This window comes from Sander lucioperca, chromosome 13 (genome assembly GCF_008315115.2).
Source record: "Sander lucioperca isolate FBNREF2018 chromosome 13, SLUC_FBN_1.2, whole genome shotgun sequence".
Classification (NCBI taxonomy): domain Eukaryota; kingdom Metazoa; phylum Chordata; class Actinopteri; order Perciformes; family Percidae; genus Sander; species Sander lucioperca.
The window spans coordinates 8,016,915-8,036,844 of record NC_050185.1 but is presented as its reverse complement, the minus strand read 5'-3'; the positions used below and the strand labels follow the sequence as shown (position 1 = coordinate 8,036,844).

Sequence of the window (19,930 nt, the reverse complement as noted above, 5' to 3'; positions counted from 1 at the left end):
TCACAACACAACTTGGAATCCACACATAAATTAAGATAAATTTGAGATTAAGAATCAAGACAGCAGGAAGAGGGTCTTTTTGCCACCCTGGTACTTTGCCTTTTTATACAAGCCACAACCAGGTCCAGATCCATAATTCCATATTAATCCTGCTCATCCAGGTCGGGGTCACAACAGGGCAGCTTACTTTAGCCCCCAAAGCACTCTGAGGCCAGTTGGGAGAGAAATAGTCCATGTCCTGTATCTGACCCAGAGTCACTGGTCCTCGCACAGTGTAGGAGCACTGCGAGAAGAGGTGGAAACCATGCTGATTCAAATCACTTCTTTCATTTCAAGTCCCATTCATAGTCACTGACTATGTGGTTATTTCACTGTTTTTTTTCCTAAGCTAAGAAGTTGCATCATTATTCAAATGGTGGTCATCCCTATGTTCCCAAGGCCCTATACTCTTGATATAAACTAACATTGTAGGAGATTGGTAAGTGCAAATTGGAAAAGAAAAAAAAAAACTGTCTTGCTCGCAAAAATGAGTAGTTTAGTGTAGCTTTTAGCTGTAGGAGGGTGATTTCAACAAATTGACCCAGTAAAACATACATTGAACAATTGACCTACAGGGAAAAAAAACATTGCTGAGAACATAAAACAGTTTGAAATGTTGCCTTAATGAAGATATTGAGCCGGGGAACGTAGGACCCTGGGAACATGGACGCTCCCAATGACAATGCTACAGTGACATGCTGATGTTAAGCAGGTTAAATACTTACCACGTTTACAATCCTGAGTCTGATGGGAATACCATTAGTTTTGCCAGTGTTTGGTCCTAAACAACAAACCAATATTTGACCTGATGATGGTGCTACTGTAGATGAGAAGTTAGGGGATCACCAAAGTTAATACAATTCCTCCTGAGAGTAACATGCAGTGGTGGAATGTAACTAAGTACATTTACTCAAGTACTGTACTTACAGTAAAAAATTTGAGGTGCTTGTACTTTACTTGAGTCTTTTCTTTGCATGCCACTTTCTACTCCTACTCCAGACAGACATACAGTATTGTAATTTTTACTCCACTACATTAATCTGACAGCTTTAGTTACTAAATAAATTAAGATTTTTGCACACAAAACACATGTTGTTTATAAAATACAATGTTTTATTATAAAGTTAACTACCCAACAATATAACGGCCTACAAGTCCAGCTGAAATGATTAGCTGATTAAACACTTCATAGATTGACTGTTTGGATCGTTTCCAGTTTCTAAAATGTGAGGATTTTTCTGCATTGAGTACTTTTACTTTTACTACTTTAAGTACATTTTCCTGATGATACTTACATACTTTTACTTAGGTAACATTTTCAATGCAGGACTTTACTTGTAACAGAGTATTTTTTACACCGTGGTATTAGTACTTTTACTTAAGTAAAGGATCTCAATACTTCTTCCACCACTGGTAACATGAATAGGTACCACATTTCATGGCAATCCATCACCAATAGTTGTTGAGATATTTTAATCTGGATCAAAGTGGTGTCCCACAATGACTGACTGACTGTCAGACTGACGACGCCATCCATAGAGCCACAATGCTAATGTAGCTACAATGTACTTTCAATTCTGCATGCTGAACACTAGTGTCTAGTCAAGTCAACTATTTTTATATAACCTTGTCATAAAAAATAAATATGTCTCACAGAACACCTGGCAAGTTTAGCTCAGCAAAGTATCTCCTCGTCTTTCTAACAAAGTCCCTGGTCAATCCGTCTGTCAGTAACTTTCCAGAACTTTTCCTATGTGACTAAATTTATAGCAAATCCTCCCTATATCGATCTACATCTAAATCTATTCCTTTTCAAGGAAAGTTGATCATCAATAAAACAAATGAACACAGTTGAAATTAGGGTTTATTTTGGTTTATTAGACGTAACATGGACAGAGTTACATGGATGATGTTTCCACAAGCTTGTGAAACTAGTTCAATTGCACGCTTTTTGCTTGGCAGAGTAATTATAGCAACCAGAGGAAATAAATGTTTTGCACAATCACAGGATAATTATTTTGGCTTATACACACATTTAAAGGTATTTCATAACTGTATATCGGCTACATTATATTCTATAATACATGCCTAGTAAGGCTATGTTTTTAGTTTATTTAACGTAGTATATAGCATTCAACAATGCATAATTGGCTACCTACACAAGAAGTACATTTTATATGAATACATAATGTTTCATGCAATAAAGAAAACTGATAACACTAGCATAGCCTACGTTTTGTATTATTAAGCATTGCGTTAGTTCATGCAGGACACGGAAGTCATATGCCCACTAATTGAATAATCATTCCAGTCAGTCACAACCAATCACAGCCATTTTCACATCAGGCGGTCCATTGAAATGTCTCCCTATTCCTCTCTGCTTCCTGCTACTCCAATGCTGCCTCACACTGCTGCTGCTGCTGCTGCTGGCAAAGCTTGCCTCCACCACCCCAGCCCCCACCTTCCCGGTTTTGGGTGTCATCATAACCACGTATGTCTTGGATTGGGCCTACTCTTATGCACAGGATGGTCTCAGCATCGTGCTCCCTGTGTCATCTTAGCATGCAGCTTGGCTTATCCAGGGAGAACAGAGCCTTCATCGCCAAGTATAACTGTATTTCCATTTGTTGCAATAAATGGTTAAATCTATGACGAGAGTGTTCCTGACTGAACCATAGAGATGAAAGAACAGGAAAAGAAATGCCTGTAATTGCATTTATACAATGGAAATTTACATTTACATTTTTTCCATTAAATGACCAAATCTAAGCTGTAGAGGATATTTCAATGTACAGAAATATACAGTTAGTGTTTAAATACATATATTAGTAATCTGCCTCCTGTCTTGATCTCATGTTTAATAGTTAGTTAATAATTTAGTTAAAATAGTAATGTGTGTTTAATGTACGATAATAATAATAATAATAATAATAATAATAATAATAATAATAATAATAATAATAATAATAACAATAATACAATTATTAGATTTGTATTAAGAAACAAATCAGGGAGCCCAATGTACTATCTGATAAGGGTTAATTAGAGACAAGCTATCAAAGTGAATCCAGTAAGTCTCACAGTTTGAATTCAAAATCTCCATAAACCACATGTTAAATAAAGGGACTGAACCACTGAGCCACTAAAAAAAGAGTTTCATTGAACTTTTCCTTGTACATAAAGATCAAAGTAAATTATGACTTCCGACACAGTGAACTGTGCACTCATGTTTCTGTCACAGCTTGGTTCGCTCCCCTTTCAACACCTCATCTGGAATCCCTCCTGTCCAGCCATGCACCTCGGCCCTGCCCCGGCCTTCCCCGGGCTGCAGTCCACATGTGAAGTGGTTGAGCATCCGCTCGGCTGACTGCAGGCCGGCCAGGCTGCTTTCTGCCTCTGACGTCCTGCCTTCTATCGGCCTCCCAATAGCCATATCTCTGGCGTTGTTTGTTCTCCAGTGATGAATGATCTCATTATCTAAATCCTCGATTGCTTCATGCCCTTGGTGGTGGAGGTCCATCATGGCCTCCGTGCCTCTGAGCTCCTTGTGCATGTGATGGCGTACCAGAGGGATTTCCTCCAGGCTAGCTGACCGGATCAGGATGGCAGAGCCCAGGTTTGGACTTGTGGGGATCCTGTAAGTGCCCTCACCTGTCATGCCGTCAGACCGCTTCTCATTGTGGCTGGTGAACTGGACATGAGGTATCTGCACTGGGCGTGGAGAGTGTCGTCTGACAATTTCCTCACCCTCGCTGTCTTTGTCCCCGTCTGCTTCCCTATGTCTCCATACTGGACCTCTGTTTGACCCTGTCAGTATAAATCGTGGGGTCTCGTCTCCCATCTCTGACCAGTCCGATTCCTCCTCCTCTGGAACTGACCCCAGAGGTTGCTCCTGCCCGCCGGCTTTGGAATTTTCATAGTTACGGCTGTCCATGAACTGAGCCGGAGGGGGAGCGATGGGAAGAACCACCTGATTCATGCCATCATCTGACTGAAAATGGAGCTCAGTTTTGTGTACCTACAGTAAGTAGAAGTTACAAATTGATCAGTTTATTGATTAAATGATGCAATAATAATAAAGGCTGTGCCCTTCTCCGGTTTCCCTCCCCTGTCTCTGAATGCATTTGTGAAGCCATTGCCAGCCTAGAATTCCAGGCCAGGTTTGCGTAGACAAACAAGGAATTTGACTCTGGCTAATCTTAAGAGGGAGGTAAAGAAGGGAGGTAAAGATCTTACATTAAATGTTTCCACTTTGTTGGCAAATTTTGCATCAGTGAGCTGCTCCGTCAGCGCTGAAATACGCCAGTTCAACCTCTCACGTTCTCCTTCCATACTCTGACACTGACACAGGAAGTACAGAAAGCACAGTTGTCACTTTCAGTAAGTGGGAAATTTCACAAAAATCACATATCCCTTTCCAAGAGTTTCAGTGACTTTTACAGCTCAGTCAACCTTTATTATTCAGAAATATGCTCGTACACTACATGAGCATGTTTCTGTAACCATTTTCATGTTTCTAATAATTTAGGATCAAGCACAAAGAAATGCTTCCAATCTCACCACTGAATGAAGCTTTTGCTCTAGGAGATTATTAGTCTGTTGCGTGGAGGAGCAGTGGTCGTGTAGTCTGAAAAAGGCACAGAGAAATAGAGAGAATCGACAATAGATCAATATTGTAGCATTCATACACATTGTAATGCATTAGTTGCAACTACTATTGTAGGTCTAAGACATGAGACAGATAGTAAAAACAGAAAGAGAACAAATCTCATTTCAAAGCTGATGATGACAGATCAGGGCCAGCAGATTGAGCTTGTTCACATTGATTAGATTGATTACACTTTCAGATCTCTGTAGTTTTATATATTTCCATTTCATAGATAAATACATTCAGGTACAACAATACATCCCAGTTGCAGTGCATTTCATTCAATTCCTTTTTTTGTCTGACAAACACAGGTATCCACATGTCACAATTGTGTTACATTTCCTGACAAACTGCACATTAAAAAAGAATGTTGCATAAGCCCAACTTTATAATTTTGGGTGATTGGTTTAGGAATTATTTGATTTAGCAGCCTATTAAGTATAACATGTGGAACCCTAAACTCGCTATTAAAGAGCGCAAGTTGCTATTCCCCTAATAAAACATAAAAAATAATTTATGTAATATTTTTATATGCAGCTTCATTTTCTGAGTCAAGTATTTGGCCTACAATCTTTGAGCATATTCATAACAATAGCATAGTCTTAAAAATCTATTTTACAAATGACCTCAGTCTCATGAAGAAAAATCGAGATGACTTCAATGAGCTGTGTATTAGAAGTGAGAAGAGATAAACTCCAAGTGTTTTCTGTGCGTTTGTTACCTCCTAAACCTCTCGGTGAGGTTGCTAAGCTCCATACGTGTCCTCTGAAGCTCTGTTTCCAGAAGTTTTTGGCTGTTCACGAATTCCTCTCCTAAACACTCCATCCTCACTGCTGTCTTCAGCAAACTTTGATGCAGACCTTCATTATGCTCCTGCAGTATCCTATTAGGATGGATACACAAAAGAGAAATAGCATAGAGTAAGACATTTTACATGAGCATTTGTTGAATTAATTTAATAATTCTTAATCTATTCTTTTATTACTCTCATTTAATACATTGGGTTTAAAATGTCACAGGTTAGAAGTTTCTATGATATTAACATCCATAAATCATTTAAGTGTGCAACCAATTAATCTATGTACAATTTCACGGTCATGGTTGTCACTTGGACTATGAATATTACCAGGCAACAAACCCAAAATAATTGCATCACACTTACATGATTCTGCCCAGTTCATGTGCCTTTTCCTGTATGAAAGAAAATAAAATGTATTTTACAAGAAAAATTACATTCAGAAATAATATTGATGATGCCTAAATAATAAAGTGAAAGTTAATTTGAAATGTCAATTTGATTACCATTAGTTTGTGCATGATAAGCAGACCCAAAAGGAACCTGCAGACTTTTTTTTCTTTCTTTTTTTTTACAGTTTTCAGTGGTAATCCAGAATGAAAGTCTGCAGAATTTAGTTTTTCTGCTTGAGGTGGAGATGTGTTAACATTCTGAGTTTTATTTTAATTTGTTTAAAATCTGCAGAAAATGCTGAATTCTGTGTCCACATATTCTGTGTGGCCTTGATGATAAATTATGTAATCTATTGTTCTGTAATAACTAATCTAGTGTCCACCGTGACACGCACACTGGTGCCCAAATCAATAGGCAAGCAAATTAGAGGAACATTATTATATAACCAGTTAATCAACCATGTATAACACAGGCAACTATTGGCTTGCCAATAATGACTTCATGAACATACTGTAATATGGGATTTCATGAATGAGTACAGGCTTAACCCCAAGAGAAATGCCATACTTTATGTGAGGATGGGCCAGTGAAGCTTGTCTGTTCCTTGTCCTGACTGGAAGGACTGCTAGTGTTCCTGGGTGACTCCAGCTTCCTGTGTAAAGGGGGACTGCCAGCAGAATGGCCCTTTAAATGAGGATGGTGGTCATCAAGGTCATCATGGTCAACATCAGTGTTTTTGGAGCAGGGCTGGTTGAGATGTGATTCAGAGTGATGTCCTTGGTGATGACCTGTACTATGGTGGTCTCCATGGTGATGCAAATGATCTGAACTGTGGTGGTCTCCATGGTGATGCAAATGGTCTGAACTGTGGCGGTCTCCATGGTGATGCTGATGGTCCGAACTGTGGTGGTCTCCATGGTGATGAAGATGAGGTTCACTGTGGTGGTCTCCATGGTGATGCGGACGGTCTGGACTGTGGTGGTCTCCATGGTGATGAAGATGAGGTTCACTGTGGTGGTCTCCATGGTGATGTAAATGGTCTGAACTGTGGTGGTCTCCATGGTGATGCGGACGGTCTGGACTGTGGTGGTCTCCATGGTGATGCGGACGGTCTGGACTGTGGTGGTCTCCATGGTGATGAAGATGAGGTTCACTGTGGTGGTCTCCATGGTGATGCAAATGGTCTGAACTGTGGTGGTCTCCATGGTGATGCTGATGGTCGGGACTGCGGTGGTCTCCATGGTGATGCGGACGGTCTGGACTGTGGTGGTCTCCATGGTGATGAAGATGAGGTTCACTGTGGTGGTCTCCATGGTGATGCTGATGGTCCGGACTATGGTGGTCTCCATGGTGATGAAGATGAGGTTCACTGTGGTGGTCTCCCTGGTGATGCAAATGGTCTGGACTGTGGTGGTCTCCATGGTGATGCGGACGGTCTGGACTGTGGTGGTCTCCATGGTGATGCTGATGGTCGGGACTGCGGTGGTCCTCATGGTGATGTGGACGGTCTGGACTGTGGTGGTCTCCATGGTGATGCAGACGGTCCACACGGTCTCCATGGTGTGGACGGTCTGGACTGTGGTGGTCTTCATGGTGATGAAGATGAGGTTTACTGTGGTGGTCTCCATGGTGATGCGGATGGTCTGTGTGGTGGTCTCCATGGTGATGCTGATGGTCGGGACTGTGGTGGTCTCCATGGTGATGCGAATGGTCTAGACTGTGATGGTTGCCATGGTGATGATGATGGTCTGGACTGTGATGGTCTCCATGGCGATGAAGATGAGGTTTACTGTGGTGGTCACCATGGTGATGATGAATTGTTGGGCTGTGGTGGACTCCAAGGTCATTGGTTAGGCTCTTGTTTCCATGGTGACCTGGTGTAGTAGGACATTCAATGTTTTGGTGGTTGCTATGGGGGTGGTGACCTGAACTGTGATGGTTGCGATGGTGATAATAATGAGTTGCACTGTGGTGCTGCTCTCCATCATGATTTGGGCTCTGGTCTCCATGATGTTGGTTTCCATAGTGATGGTGATGCGAGGTGTTGTCATGGTCTTTGTGGTGGTCACCATGGTGATGAGTGTGGCTATGGTGAGCTCCATGATGATGGACGGGACTGTGGTGATGGTGATGACTTGCTGTGTTGTGGTAGTCTTTGCGATGATGGCGATAATATGGTTTGTTGCAGTCACCATGGTGATGACCAGAAGTGTGATGGTCTCCTTGGTGATGGTGGCGGTTGTGCTTATGAGAAGGGGAATGATGCTGAGAAGTCTGAGACCAGCTTCTGGGCCTGTGATTCATGCTATGGGGTGAGTCTGTAGAATGGTGACGCTGATGGTGGTGGATGGTTTTAGAGTGAGAAGAGTGCTTACTGCTATGGGAGTGCTTGCTGGAGCTAATTGAGTCTGCACTGGCATGCTGGTTCTGCTGCTGTTTGTGTTTCTCAGTGCTGCTGTCTGCCTTACTGGATCTAACAGAGCCCTGCCCTGGACTGCAGGGTCTTTGAGCATCTGTAACCCCAAGAGTGGTGAGTCTCATGGGGCTGAGCACCTGGCGAGTGATCTCATTAAGGAAGGCAGAGAACTTCATTTTTTCCTTCGTTAAATTCTTCTTGGCTTCGCCTTTTCTCTTCTCTTCTTGTTCATTTCCATCTCCATTTCCATGCCATTCTTTTTCTTTGGGTCTAGTGAGAGCCTCCATTGATTTGGCTTTGCGAAAACCATCATTCTCTGAACCTTTGGTAGTCCTCTGTGTGTTCTTCAGGGTGCCCTGAGTGGAGCCACTGTGAGAGGACTTCCCTTTCTCCTGTTTCTGTTTGGCAGGGAGCCTGTTTTGATTACCTCTTTTATCTATTAAAGGGGCTGTGTCGTCTTCTTCTTCATCAAAGTACTTGTTTTTCCTGGAAATGTCATTACAGGAAAGTGAATGCTGGGGCTTCTTAAGTGGATATTTATCTAAACACTCACTGCTGGCCTCAGAGGACAGGCTAGAGGAAGATGTTGAAGAGGAGGAAGAAAAGGAAGAGGAGGAGGAGGAGGACAAAGGGGAGGAGGATGTTGATGAAGCAGAAGAAGTAGAGGAGGAGGAGGAGGAGGAGGAGGAGGAGGAGGAAGAGGAACCAGTTGAGGAACTTAGGGGAGTTTCTGAAAGACAAGTATGGCGATGGTTTTGCTTGCGATGGTAATGGTGAGAGTGATGAGTCTTGTCATCGTCACACTGATGTTGATGGTCGGGGGGATGATCACTGAAAAGGCTGTCCTCTGCTGTTGAATGGGTGCTTTTTAAAAAAAGAGAACGTGGGTGTTAAAGACACACTGGATACCAATACAAGCCTGAGACAAGCTAATGATAAAGATAATTATATTTGCAATAGCAGAGCAAATCTATAACTCAAAACTCCTTTAACAATTAAACTAAGAAGAGCATTGCTCTCTGCTATTTTATTCTTATGAAGAACACTAAAACAAAATAAAAACAGAGGGTTTAGACTATTTTCAGCATAGACTCTATACATGAGCACAATAAACAATGTAAAAAAAATTCCAAACTTACTCATGGCTATCGTTGTCATCTGACTGTTGTAACTTTTGACGATGACGATGGCCTTGACTTTGGTGATGGTGCTTCATTGGTTGAGATTTAGAGTTAGAAGTCTTTCCGTGCTTGTGGCCTTTTTCTTGATGGTCACACATTTTAGACTTATGACCCTTGACGCCTCTGGTGTCCTGATGAGGATGCAAAGGTCTGAAATATTTCTCCATCAACTGGCGCTGCAGCTGAAAGTCGTCCTCAGAAACTGGCACGATATTGATCCCTGGGGAACACTTCAGTCTGCCATAACTATTCTTTTTCTATCCATTTACAAAAAAAATAAAAACATGTTAATACTTCAATTTTTAAATCACACTATTATGCTGGTAAATTAGGAAAACATGGTGAATCAGTAACATTGGTAGCAGTAACATGATTGCTTATCAGATTTATCTGAACTGTACTAAAGTATTTTAAATGTACAGAATTACAGAATTAATGCAGTGCTACATGCAGTGAAAAGGCAATTTATAAAGCAGTACCATGCAGACTTCTTAGTGCAAAATGCAGCTTTGGAAATTTACAAAAATAAATGCTATGAAACATTTAATTCCAAAACAAGTTCTAGGTATCTAATGCAAGTTCATTCCTGTTCAGAAAGTAGTTACACAGAAGTTAATTCAGATATTTGTCTAATATTATATAGCCCATACCTGTACTTACGTTCTCGAAGAAGCCACAGGAAAGGTGGAGTTCACTGAAACACAATGACTCTCCCAGTGATGCACCATCGAATTAAACCGGGAAGAACATGTGAAACACACTCACACATCAATATATACTGCTGTGCCATCCAATGAGAGAGGAGATAGTTGTTGCACGTAACTACTGTGAACTTTATTAAACTCCACTATACTGACTACTGTATATGACTGGTTACAATTACCTTGAAACATTTTAAAGATGCCAGTAATCTACTGTACATATACAGTACAAGAGATCATCAATACAAACTTTCTTACTGTATTCACATGTACTTGTTGGTCAAAACTCTTTTTAAAAAAAACAAAACATGTTTAATTTTTTTATCAAATTCACTCAAGAATATTTTAGGATTTTTTAGGATCAACTTAAACTGACAAAAAAACATCCTGTTACAGTTTACAGTTTGGCTTTCCTGAGAATCTCAGTATATCTAAATGATATTTTTATTTGGAGATACCCTGAGCAAATAATGATGTATGAATGTCCTAATGCCTGGGATCTGAGTGACTGTACCAGCCAAAAAACACTGGCTTCCAGCATTCATTAATCAACTTGTAACGAATGCAATAAATTCAGTGTGGCACATCAAAACAGAGGAAAACATGTCAGAGGTAAACTCTTCTGTTGAAGTGAGCCTGCATAACTTGAGGCATGCTAATGGGTGTGTGTCAGATGTCACCTCGTCTTGTATTACTTATATTTTAAATATTTACAAAATACTTTCTTACTATAGTCAGAATATGTTAGTGCTTGCTTATATGATAATTCTTTCTGTGTAAAGGCCGAGCTCAGAACCATAAAACTTTGAATTATAAAAAAAAAAAAAAATCACTCAACATATCAAGAGTTCATCACAAAGACAATGTTTCCACCTATAATTGAGAACATAGCAGAGAATCAGAAACCTATGCGCACGTTAACTACAGAGTGTCAAGTTATTGATCAGGATGTCCCTATTATGTCAGTGCAATTGGCAATCTAATAACTCAGAGTTATTGAGAAATACATTGGACTCCAATAGAGTGACAATGGCAATTATACATCACATAGCATTGTGATGTTATATTAAACCACTTGTAATTTAAATATTTTTTTATGTCAAGAAATATATCTGACAATACAAACCACAGCTTTGTGGTGCATGCAAGTGCCAGATTTGTCATCCTCGTTGTAATTTGACAGCGTGTATCTGCATTGCCGCCGGCAGTTTTCCCTGCATCATTGCAACATGGCTCCCATCCACCAAAAATCAATGGCAGACCAACACTGCTGTGACTGTTTGGCAAATGCAATGGAAAGTTAGAAGAGGCAACTAACACTCACACGTACAGGGGGTTATTACGAGGATTTGCAAGGACAGCATGTGACAAAGTTACATCATACAGGATCATAGGCATAGGAACACTGCTAGTGTCCTATGGAATTATTTACTGAACACATTTTTCACAAGAAAATCATTGTTATAACTTTCATTAAAATAACTCCAAAATTATGAGGAGGAGGAAATATGGCCTCTACATGTACTTGTTAACAACTCTGTATTAGGTGAATGAACATTGCCGGTTTTGTGACAAATATAACATTTCACATCAGATCGACACTCAGCCACCCCTTAGCTGTAGTGCTATCGTCATGACAGCAGCACACAAACATACACTGCTAATAAATAGTGAGGCACTTCCATAATGAAACAAACCTCTCATAGTGAATTAAATTGTAAATCGACTGAAGTAGTAAAGGGTTTAAGGATACTGCCATTAATTCATTGACCTGTGAGGTTGTAAATGCCAGTTGTCCATGTGTTGCAAAGGCCTAAGAAAACACAATGCAAAAGAGAAAAAAAGCTTGGGGTAAGGTTTGAACTGACTCTGGATAAAAATACAAAGAAAGAGAGCTAACTCATGCATGTAGAGTCTTATTCAACAAGATCGTACTTCTAATAGAATGAATATGACAATGTCATCATTTCCTTATAAAAGAAAGTATATATAAGTTCAACTTGACAAACAAAATGAAATCAATGTAATCAACATAAATATACAATTTTATACAGCAGTGAATGGTGCAGAGTATAGAATTGCAGCCATTCAAAGCCACTGAAGTAGCAGAGTCCGTCCACAGACCTGACCCTGTCTCTGTCCTATCACTGAGCTCACTGACTGACCACACGACAATACTGGGGGGGGGTCCTGAGCTGGACACACCACCAGGGGGAGTAGTGAGCAAAATATTTGTAGAGAAGTGTCATGGCTGAGCACCACAGTGAGTTCATTCATTAGATATATCTAAAGGCTGCCCCTTTAAAGTTCATGATGTTTAGCACAAGGTGGGAGTATCTAACATCCAATTTCTCCTTCGAAAAATATTTGGTCATTCTTGGATTTCTGTCAAATAAACTGGGATACAACATCATGCACAAAATATATTTTTAATGAAGTATTGTTTTCTTCACTAAAAAGACACTTCTTATTCTCCCCTTATGCTTTCTGAATTTCACCACTGCATCTTTGAACAATGTTTGCAATCTGAACACTAAAAATATACATTTCGATGGAGTTTGACCTGCAGGTTGGGCTGTGTCATTATGAAGCATATCCCACCAGGTGACGATGCATGCAAGCTATTTAAAGGTGGTCTGAGCTTAATGCATCGGAGAAGTGAAGCCTTTACTTTTACCTGTTGAAATAAGGCACAAACTGCATCTTTAAATCTAAACATTTTTAATTATTTTGAAGACAGACATGTATGCAGTGTCCTGCCATAGTGAGGTCCTATAAACGTGATTAAGAGTGGTTACTACCGCTTTTCCTCCAGTTCTTTGTTTTTCAGTAATTATTCATGAATATTGTCACTATTCTGCAAATATTGAAAAAGGAGTGCAGCAATTTACAGCATAGTACACTAAGAGCCTAGCATTGCATCTATTGTATGGGATCTTCTTTACTCTCATCAATAGCTGCTTACGGCCAGCACAAGCTTCATGAGAACTGGGCACTGGAATAACATTTTTGGTTGAGCTTCTGCACTGAAATGTGCAACACTAATATATTTTGTAATTGTATTATTCTTTTATGGCATTCATTTTTACTGAAGCTGCTCAACACAACTGACATTTCAGAAAATCTTCACTCGTACTAATACCTTGACTTCAATACCGGTTCCTGAACGATACTTTTAATGATACCAAAATTGCATTACACATAATGGCAGAAATCTCTTTATTTTTCAGCTCCTACTATGTGAGCCCTGTATCTGTGTAACGTAGAGTTTTTCCTGCGTGTCTCTATGACGTGTTACGCTAAACAGCCAATCACCAGCATTATTAGATCTCGTTAGAAACATGCAGCATGCTTATTGGCTCACTGACGCTGATGAGATTTACTCATTAGGTATTGAAATTGGGTATTGAATGACGAGGCATTTTTCAATACTCGTCGGTCGGTGCCTAAAAAGTAATGAATTCGGAAGCCATCCCTAGTCATGATTTATGGACTTTAAAAATCATATACATTATAATACTGAAATTCTGTAGTATTCCCCATTTAATAGACAGTCAAAAACATCAGGAAAATGTACATACAATATGTATGACAAATCTAAAAGCAATGCACTCAATTTCAGAAGTAATGCAAACACCCATAAATACTTATGTATTAATCATGTGTGGGGTATATTTGATTCCAGTTGTGAGGGCCACATCTTCTCTAAAGGAGAAACGCACAAGGCCACGCAAATCAAATCAAGTGGAATCATTTCATTATAACCGTGTAGAGGTTTCGCTGCTGAACAGATATATTCTGACTTTTCTGCCAGCTTAAGATGTTCTTTCAACATCAACAGTGTTTAATTAGTTTCTACTGAACTTGGAAAAAAAAGAACTTACAAAGATCACTGACAAATGTTAGCTGGAATTGTATATATGAATAATACCCCTCTTCATCATTTGCTTTTCAAAGCAAAAATAACCAGATCCTTTGTCTATATGCACCGGGCCTTGGTCACCTTTGGAGTTTGCCGGTTGCTTTGCTTGAACCACAGGAAACTTCTGAATGTTGTGAGATTTGTTATGGTCTTTGAAGGGGCCCTGACATGTTCCTACTGCCTGATGCAAATGAATGGAACCAGAGATTGCCTCCATTCTAACGCAGGTGCAGCGTCTCTTTCTCTTTTCCATTCAAGTTGGGTAAGCGGCTCCCTCTGTTGGGCTAACCATGTATTAGAAAGTCCCATTTCAGCTTGTTCTACACAGGCTTATATTGTGTAACATAAAAGGAAAAGAAGGAATCAATGCTTGTTTTCAGTTTTTCCCCACACGGATGTTGGGGTTAAGAAGAGGATCTAAATTTGGGTCGGAGCCAGCAGAGGCACGTCCAAGTTTAGCCATGATGATTATCAACGTAAAGAATCCCAGAACTCCGACCACAAGGAGCATGAAGACCCGCTGTTTCCAGGACAGAGATGTCCGCTTTCCACCTGTGCGATTTCTGAAAAGATAAAAAAAAAAAAAACTCAAAGAACAGGGATGACAATGACATTTGTAGTAATGTATTCAAAGTAATAACAGAGAGCTCTAGTTTCACAGCAGATTATGATACTTACTTGAGAATTTGAGCAAACCAACTTAACGCTGGCCGTCTCCGGTACTTGTCATCGTCAAAGTCAATCCGTGTGGCAGAGCTGTGATCAATGTCCCGTGTGTCGTAGATCTTTCTTGGTGACGATGCTGGAGGATAACGACAAAGGATATTGTTAATCTTTCGACATAGAAAGTTGAATGTTCAGTATGTGCACAAAAGTGAGCTTAAAACATTTTAAATGTATTAGGGCACAGGGAAAGACAAGCAGTACTTTAAAAGCAGTGGGAGAGAGTAGATTTAGAGGGCACTCTATTGCTTTACCTGTGTGTAGTGTAACTGTGTCACTGGTAGTGGCAGTAGGAAAGTTGACCACAGAGTGCTCCTGCATATTTGGATCCACATTTTTACGAGGACCTCCAAGGTCTTCCTGTACTGGAGGTGAGACAGAATTTGGGGCTGGGCTGAGGCTGGTGTTGTAAGAGTGGCTGGGGTAAATGTTACTTTGTTCTTGTGCTGTGGAAAAACAAACCGCTGAAGTAATACCGTGTAATAACCATCTACAAAACAGTCTGTGCCCGTTGTAATGTACTGAAAAGTAAACATTAAGGCTCACCATCAAATGTTGACCAGTTAGTATAATCAGTGACATCATTAGCTGTGGTCTCCTCAAGCACCCCAATGGGCTCTTCAATCTGTCAGACAAAGATGATGGTATTTTTGTAGACATCTTAGAACATTACATCTGTATGATTTGCTTTTTAAATACAACCAGAAAACGTAGAGATCTGAATGTGTATTTTCTTCTCACTTGATTTGTTTTCAGGAAGCCTGTCTAATGGTTGTGAGATCACCAAACAAGGTATATAATAACAACAACGGGCCCTTACCAGCGGCAGCCCTAAACCAGCTCTAGCCCAGTTAACAGATGACAGCTGTTCTTTCAGCACATCAGCAATTGGGCTGGCAAGGTTTGAAGGGGGGAACACTGGACCCTGACAGGTGGGACACTGGTATCCCGCTGGAGCCGTATGGAGGGGCAGCCGAGAGGCCAAGTTATTAAGACAAGACCAGTGAAACACATCTGTGGAAGGAAAAACACGTCACAGCAACCCAATTAGGGCTGGGTTAAAATATTCGATTATCCAATTAATATCGATCTTTGATTGAGTGATCTGATATGGATTCATAAAATCCAGATATTTAGTATATTTTTTTATTTTTTTATGCCTTTTCAACATGTATAAGTATAAAGTACTTTAAACAAACTTTTTGGAGGTCAATTCCTAATGTAAACATTAACCTGGTGCATTATAAAAAAATATTTGAGGGTCGTTTCTTGCTTGTACAATTACAGCATTAAGTTCTCTGAGAACCTCTTTGATATCCAAGCAAAACTGGTATTGTAACTGAAATTTCCCCAATCTAATTGATATAGAATCGAATCAGAAATGTAATCAAATCGGGATAGATATATATATATATATATATATATATATATATATATAATAAACTGAAAGTTGACTATCTTACCGTAGCAGACCAGCCTGACAGTGTCTTGAGCATTCAGAGGATTATTACACAGAGTGCAGTTGGGGTTGTAATCGCTGTCCTGGAGCCATTGCAAATATGACTGCACGATACACTGAAGGGCAGCAAGTCGACATACAGAATTTTAATGTGATGTTACAAGTTTTGTACAAACCAACATCATGTGATACTTGTTCTCTCACTGACCTTGTTGTGGTTGGAGACCAGGCAATGTTCGCACACATTTACACGATGTTCGAAGCAGAATAAATTGGTCACCTTTCTCTTCGGACACTTGCAGAGACCCATAGCCACCTGCGCGCTGTTGACGACAGACAAACAAATGCAGGTTTGTTATGGATGTATACAACACAAATTCCTCTGACTGAGGATCCTATTTCTTATCATTATGTAAAGTACAGATCGTCCTCCGGTTTAGTATGAGCAGAAGCTAGGCGCAACAAGAATGTGTCTTCATTTACAAGCAAAATCAAGTGACATTAAAAGGTTTGCACGGAATTTATGTATCCTAAGGCTAATGTTGTCTTTAATACAGGCTAGAGGCAAATACTGACATGACTTTATCTCTTCCCTTTTTCCAAAAACCTGGAATATCCCCAGACACACTGGCTGTTGGCATAGTTTTGCTTGTAAGCCTCCTCACTTTCCTTATATTCTGAATAAAAAGTCGTGAGAAGAGTTTGAACCTCAGAGTGTTGTACGATGTGTACATCTCTTCTGCCAGTAATATTGAAGATAATCATAAATATTGACCATGTGGATAGGGAAATAATCAAAAAAGCAATAAAAATCACAATGTAAACATGCACTTTGTACTTTACATAATTGTGGCTTGGACATATGTTGATATGTTAGTATTGGGTGGGGCGTATGACAATATATGCCATGTAAATTTGTCAATCGTCAGACACTTTGCCGTACCATACACAACAAAGTATATATGCCATTAATAACTCTGATTGTATTTGTTTGTGTGATGAAGAAATTTATTTAACAGGTATTTCATTTGGTGGTTTGGCCGAATAGAGCCATTCTTGTCCAATTATTTTGCTTTTTGATTGCTTGTTCCAAAAAATTAACCTAATCCTGATGTGTTGCAATGTTGCGACACAAAATGACATATACTGTGATAAGAGGATTTTAGCCATACTGCCTACTCCTATCCTATGTTAGTATTTCCAGGTATTTTAGTCATCATGATAGTATATACAGTATGTTGTCTTTTCCTAAATTGCCATGTCAAGTATTGGATAAGGCAGTCCCAAACGAGGCTAGTAATGTTACCCCTAGTAGATATAAGAGCACCAATTTTAACAAATCTTCGCCACATTATCATTAGCGATAGCGACAGGCTATTGGCTTAACATGACACATAATGTGCTTATTAGCTAGTTATCCACCCACCCGAGATGTCTGTTGGTGTGATTTGTACTTATTTAACTTTGGCTTTAACTGGCTGTAAATAGAATATTGTGGTTTTTAAAAGCTACTCGTACACATTTCATGTTTCAACACCGACTAACACGTCTTGTTAGCGATAACACCTTTGGCAGCTCAATCCCAAGATGTATCTGAGCTAACGTTAGCTGCTACCTTCGCTGGAAGTTATCAGGTGAGGTAACGTTAACGTTAGCGAGCTAATCTAGTTAGCTAGCTAGCTAGCTTGCTGGTAGAGTTAAGGAAGTGCCAACGCAAATGATAAATAATTGCATGTTACCTGTCACACAAACTTTAATCAAGTCCCGTTCGTTTCAGGTTATGTTGTACGACTGTCATTTAAGCTTCCTTGTCAAATTCACGTGGAAAGCAGGAGCAGAAGCTGTCATCAGCAAACTCAGCTAGCTGATTCCTTCCTCACTCTGTTTATGTGCCACGTCTCTTCCGCTTCTGCGTCTTCTTCGTGTGTTTTTGTCACTCATCAAACAGATGCACTCTGCCATCTATTGAGCTGGACGTCATGCTCCTTTGGATTCCTTTTTAAAATTAAAATTAGTACTAGGTAATTCACAGTATGTTTTTTTTTATACAACTATAAAAATGTGACTTAATTAGACATATGACGCACAGTTTAGCTACATGTATAATGTAGGCAAGTAGCTTGTTTGTTTATCATCTTCACACCCCCATTTTGTTCCTTTCTTCTCTTGTTAACTGCATATCCTAAAATAGTGGCTAAAACAAGGCTTGTCACTTCATACTGTACTGGTAGAGGCTCTGCTTTATTTTACATGCACAGGTGCTTAATAGCATCCAAATTGTAGTGCAAGACATACACTGATACTGTGTAAATATATGAATGAAGACAATATGTGACCTCATATATTTTGTACATTTTATCTATTTGAGATTCTATATCCAGAGAGAAATTTATGACTTTACAAGGAAGTCTTCATTATCCACACCATACAGTATGTCTCTCTTGTGACAGATTCTCTCTGTGAGTCTAGTGGACGTCATGATTTATGCACATTTAAATGTGTACTGTAAATGACACATCCCATCTTCCCATCCCATTTCACTTCTATAGACATAGGGATAGGCCTACCTATGCTGTAAAAATGTCAACCTAAAGCCTCTGTGCATAAATGCTTTAGTGTGGAGGAGAGGCATCAAAGTGATGAAACTGTCATACTTTTACAATTCTTTATTTAATGTAACACATTCCCATTTTTTCCTTGCTAGACAGCAGCAAACAGGCTCCTTGTGTTGTTCTCTTGCCTTTTTGTACTTGGTTTGTGCCAGATTGCAGTTTGTATTTTTAGTCAGCAGAGGGTGTACAAACTGACAGCCAATAAAGTATTGGCTTTTACCAAAAGTACACAGAATGCTGGGTTCAATCATTCACCAATCAATGCTGTCTGTGTAGATAAAGATATTAACCTTTCAGAACAGACCCCAACATAGTTATCACAGATATAGGTTATTGATCTTCTTTGTGTACTTGTGGATCTTTTATATAGGCCTAGATGATCAGTGATTGCAGGGGCCTATGATCATAAACCTATGACTTACTGCAATGACTTAATGAAAAGATGAAAAAGACAGAAAAACAGATTTTATGAAAGAGCAGTGTAGCTTTTGTTACACTTTTAAGTAGCAAATCACTGGGACAATTTGATTGCAGCAAAATGTGTCTTCATTGGATCTGATGGTGTTGTCTTAGTGAGCACATTTTGAGGCGGTCTGGCAGAGAAAGTCTGCCAAATGTCAGAAATGGAAATGGACTGAAAGAGATAGTTAGGCTCTGTAAATGTAGGAAATGACTTGTCATAAAAGCCTAGGCCTTGATAGACATCAACAGTGTTACAATTCATAGCTGCTGCTCAAAAAAGGACTCTGGACCATGTTAGCTCTCAATCCAGCCATGATAAGCAATTTTTAAATGCATGATAATGACATTGATGTGTGCACGACGCTGCCCGTACATGCATAATAATGACTTTTGGTCTTTACAGTATGCATGTATGCTTGTGTGTGTAAAGGGCCATGCATGTGTTTGAGAATGAGGGTACATTTTTTCCCTTCACAGTTCACTGCACGTGTGAATTGCCCGTAGAGGGAAGCGATGAGAGAAAATGGGGAATAGAAAAAGCAAAAAAACAGCTGGAGTCCAATAAGTGCAAAAGAAGG

General features: G+C 39.7%; 2 protein-coding genes across 3 annotated transcripts; both read right to left on the bottom strand.

The window, feature by feature from the left end:
- Positions 1 to 3,017: 3,017 nt before the first annotated feature.
- On the bottom strand, positions 3,018 to 10,484 carry si:dkey-273o13.3 (filaggrin). The gene is made up of 9 exons (XM_031311089.2): positions 10,134 to 10,484; positions 9,432 to 9,693; positions 7,536 to 9,156; positions 6,444 to 7,259; positions 5,850 to 5,878; positions 5,409 to 5,570; positions 4,600 to 4,666; positions 4,276 to 4,380; positions 3,018 to 4,057 (listed from the first exon to the last, which is right to left on the bottom strand). Exons 2-9 carry the CDS (start codon positions 9,638 to 9,640, stop codon positions 3,275 to 3,277), a joined length of 3,792 nt encoding a protein of 1,263 aa, XP_031166949.2. The 5' UTR covers positions 9,641 to 9,693; positions 10,134 to 10,484; the 3' UTR covers positions 3,018 to 3,274.
- A 3,215-nt stretch (positions 10,485 to 13,699) lies between these two features.
- Positions 13,700 to 18,219, bottom strand: zfpl1 (zinc finger protein-like 1). Of its 2 annotated transcripts, none has more exons than XM_031311053.2 (8): positions 18,018 to 18,219; positions 16,487 to 16,594; positions 16,283 to 16,394; positions 15,640 to 15,833; positions 15,366 to 15,444; positions 15,074 to 15,265; positions 14,775 to 14,898; positions 13,700 to 14,659 (listed from the first exon to the last, which is right to left on the bottom strand). In XM_031311053.2, exons 2-8 carry the CDS (start codon positions 16,586 to 16,588, stop codon positions 14,473 to 14,475), a joined length of 990 nt encoding a protein of 329 aa, XP_031166913.1. In that variant the 5' UTR covers positions 16,589 to 16,594; positions 18,018 to 18,219; the 3' UTR covers positions 13,700 to 14,472. The 2 variants fall into 2 exon arrangements, with proteins under 2 accessions (XP_031166913.1, XP_031166914.1); XM_031311054.2 differs by having other exon boundaries at positions 16,487 to 16,601; positions 18,018 to 18,203.
- Between the last annotated feature and the right edge of the window lie 1,711 nt (positions 18,220 to 19,930).

What these genes read in the sequence shown, in the direction of transcription:
- si:dkey-273o13.3 (XM_031311089.2), bottom strand. Translation starts at nt 9,640, where the DNA reads ATGGAGAAATATTTCAGACCTTTGCATCCTCATCAGGACACCAGAGGC. An exon ending in CCGACCATCAGCATCACCAT is followed by an intron (nt 7,260 to 7,535) that starts GGAGACCACCAC and finishes TTGCATCACCAG; the next exon opens with GGAGACCACCACAGTGAACC. An exon ending in CTGGCCCATCCTCACATAAA is followed by an intron (nt 5,879 to 6,443) that starts GTATGGCATTTC and finishes TCTTTCATACAG; the next exon opens with GAAAAGGCACATGAACTGGG.
- zfpl1 (XM_031311053.2), bottom strand. Translation starts at nt 16,588, where the DNA reads ATGGGTCTCTGCAAGTGTCCGAAGAGAAAGGTGACCAATTTATTCTGC. An exon ending in CTGGTTTAGGGCTGCCGCTG is followed by an intron (nt 15,445 to 15,639) that starts GTAAGGGCCCGT and finishes TTTGTCTGACAG; the next exon opens with ATTGAAGAGCCCATTGGGGT. An exon ending in TGGTTTGCTCAAATTCTCAA is followed by an intron (nt 14,660 to 14,774) that starts GTAAGTATCATA and finishes TTATCTTTTCAG; the next exon opens with AAATCGCACAGGTGGAAAGC.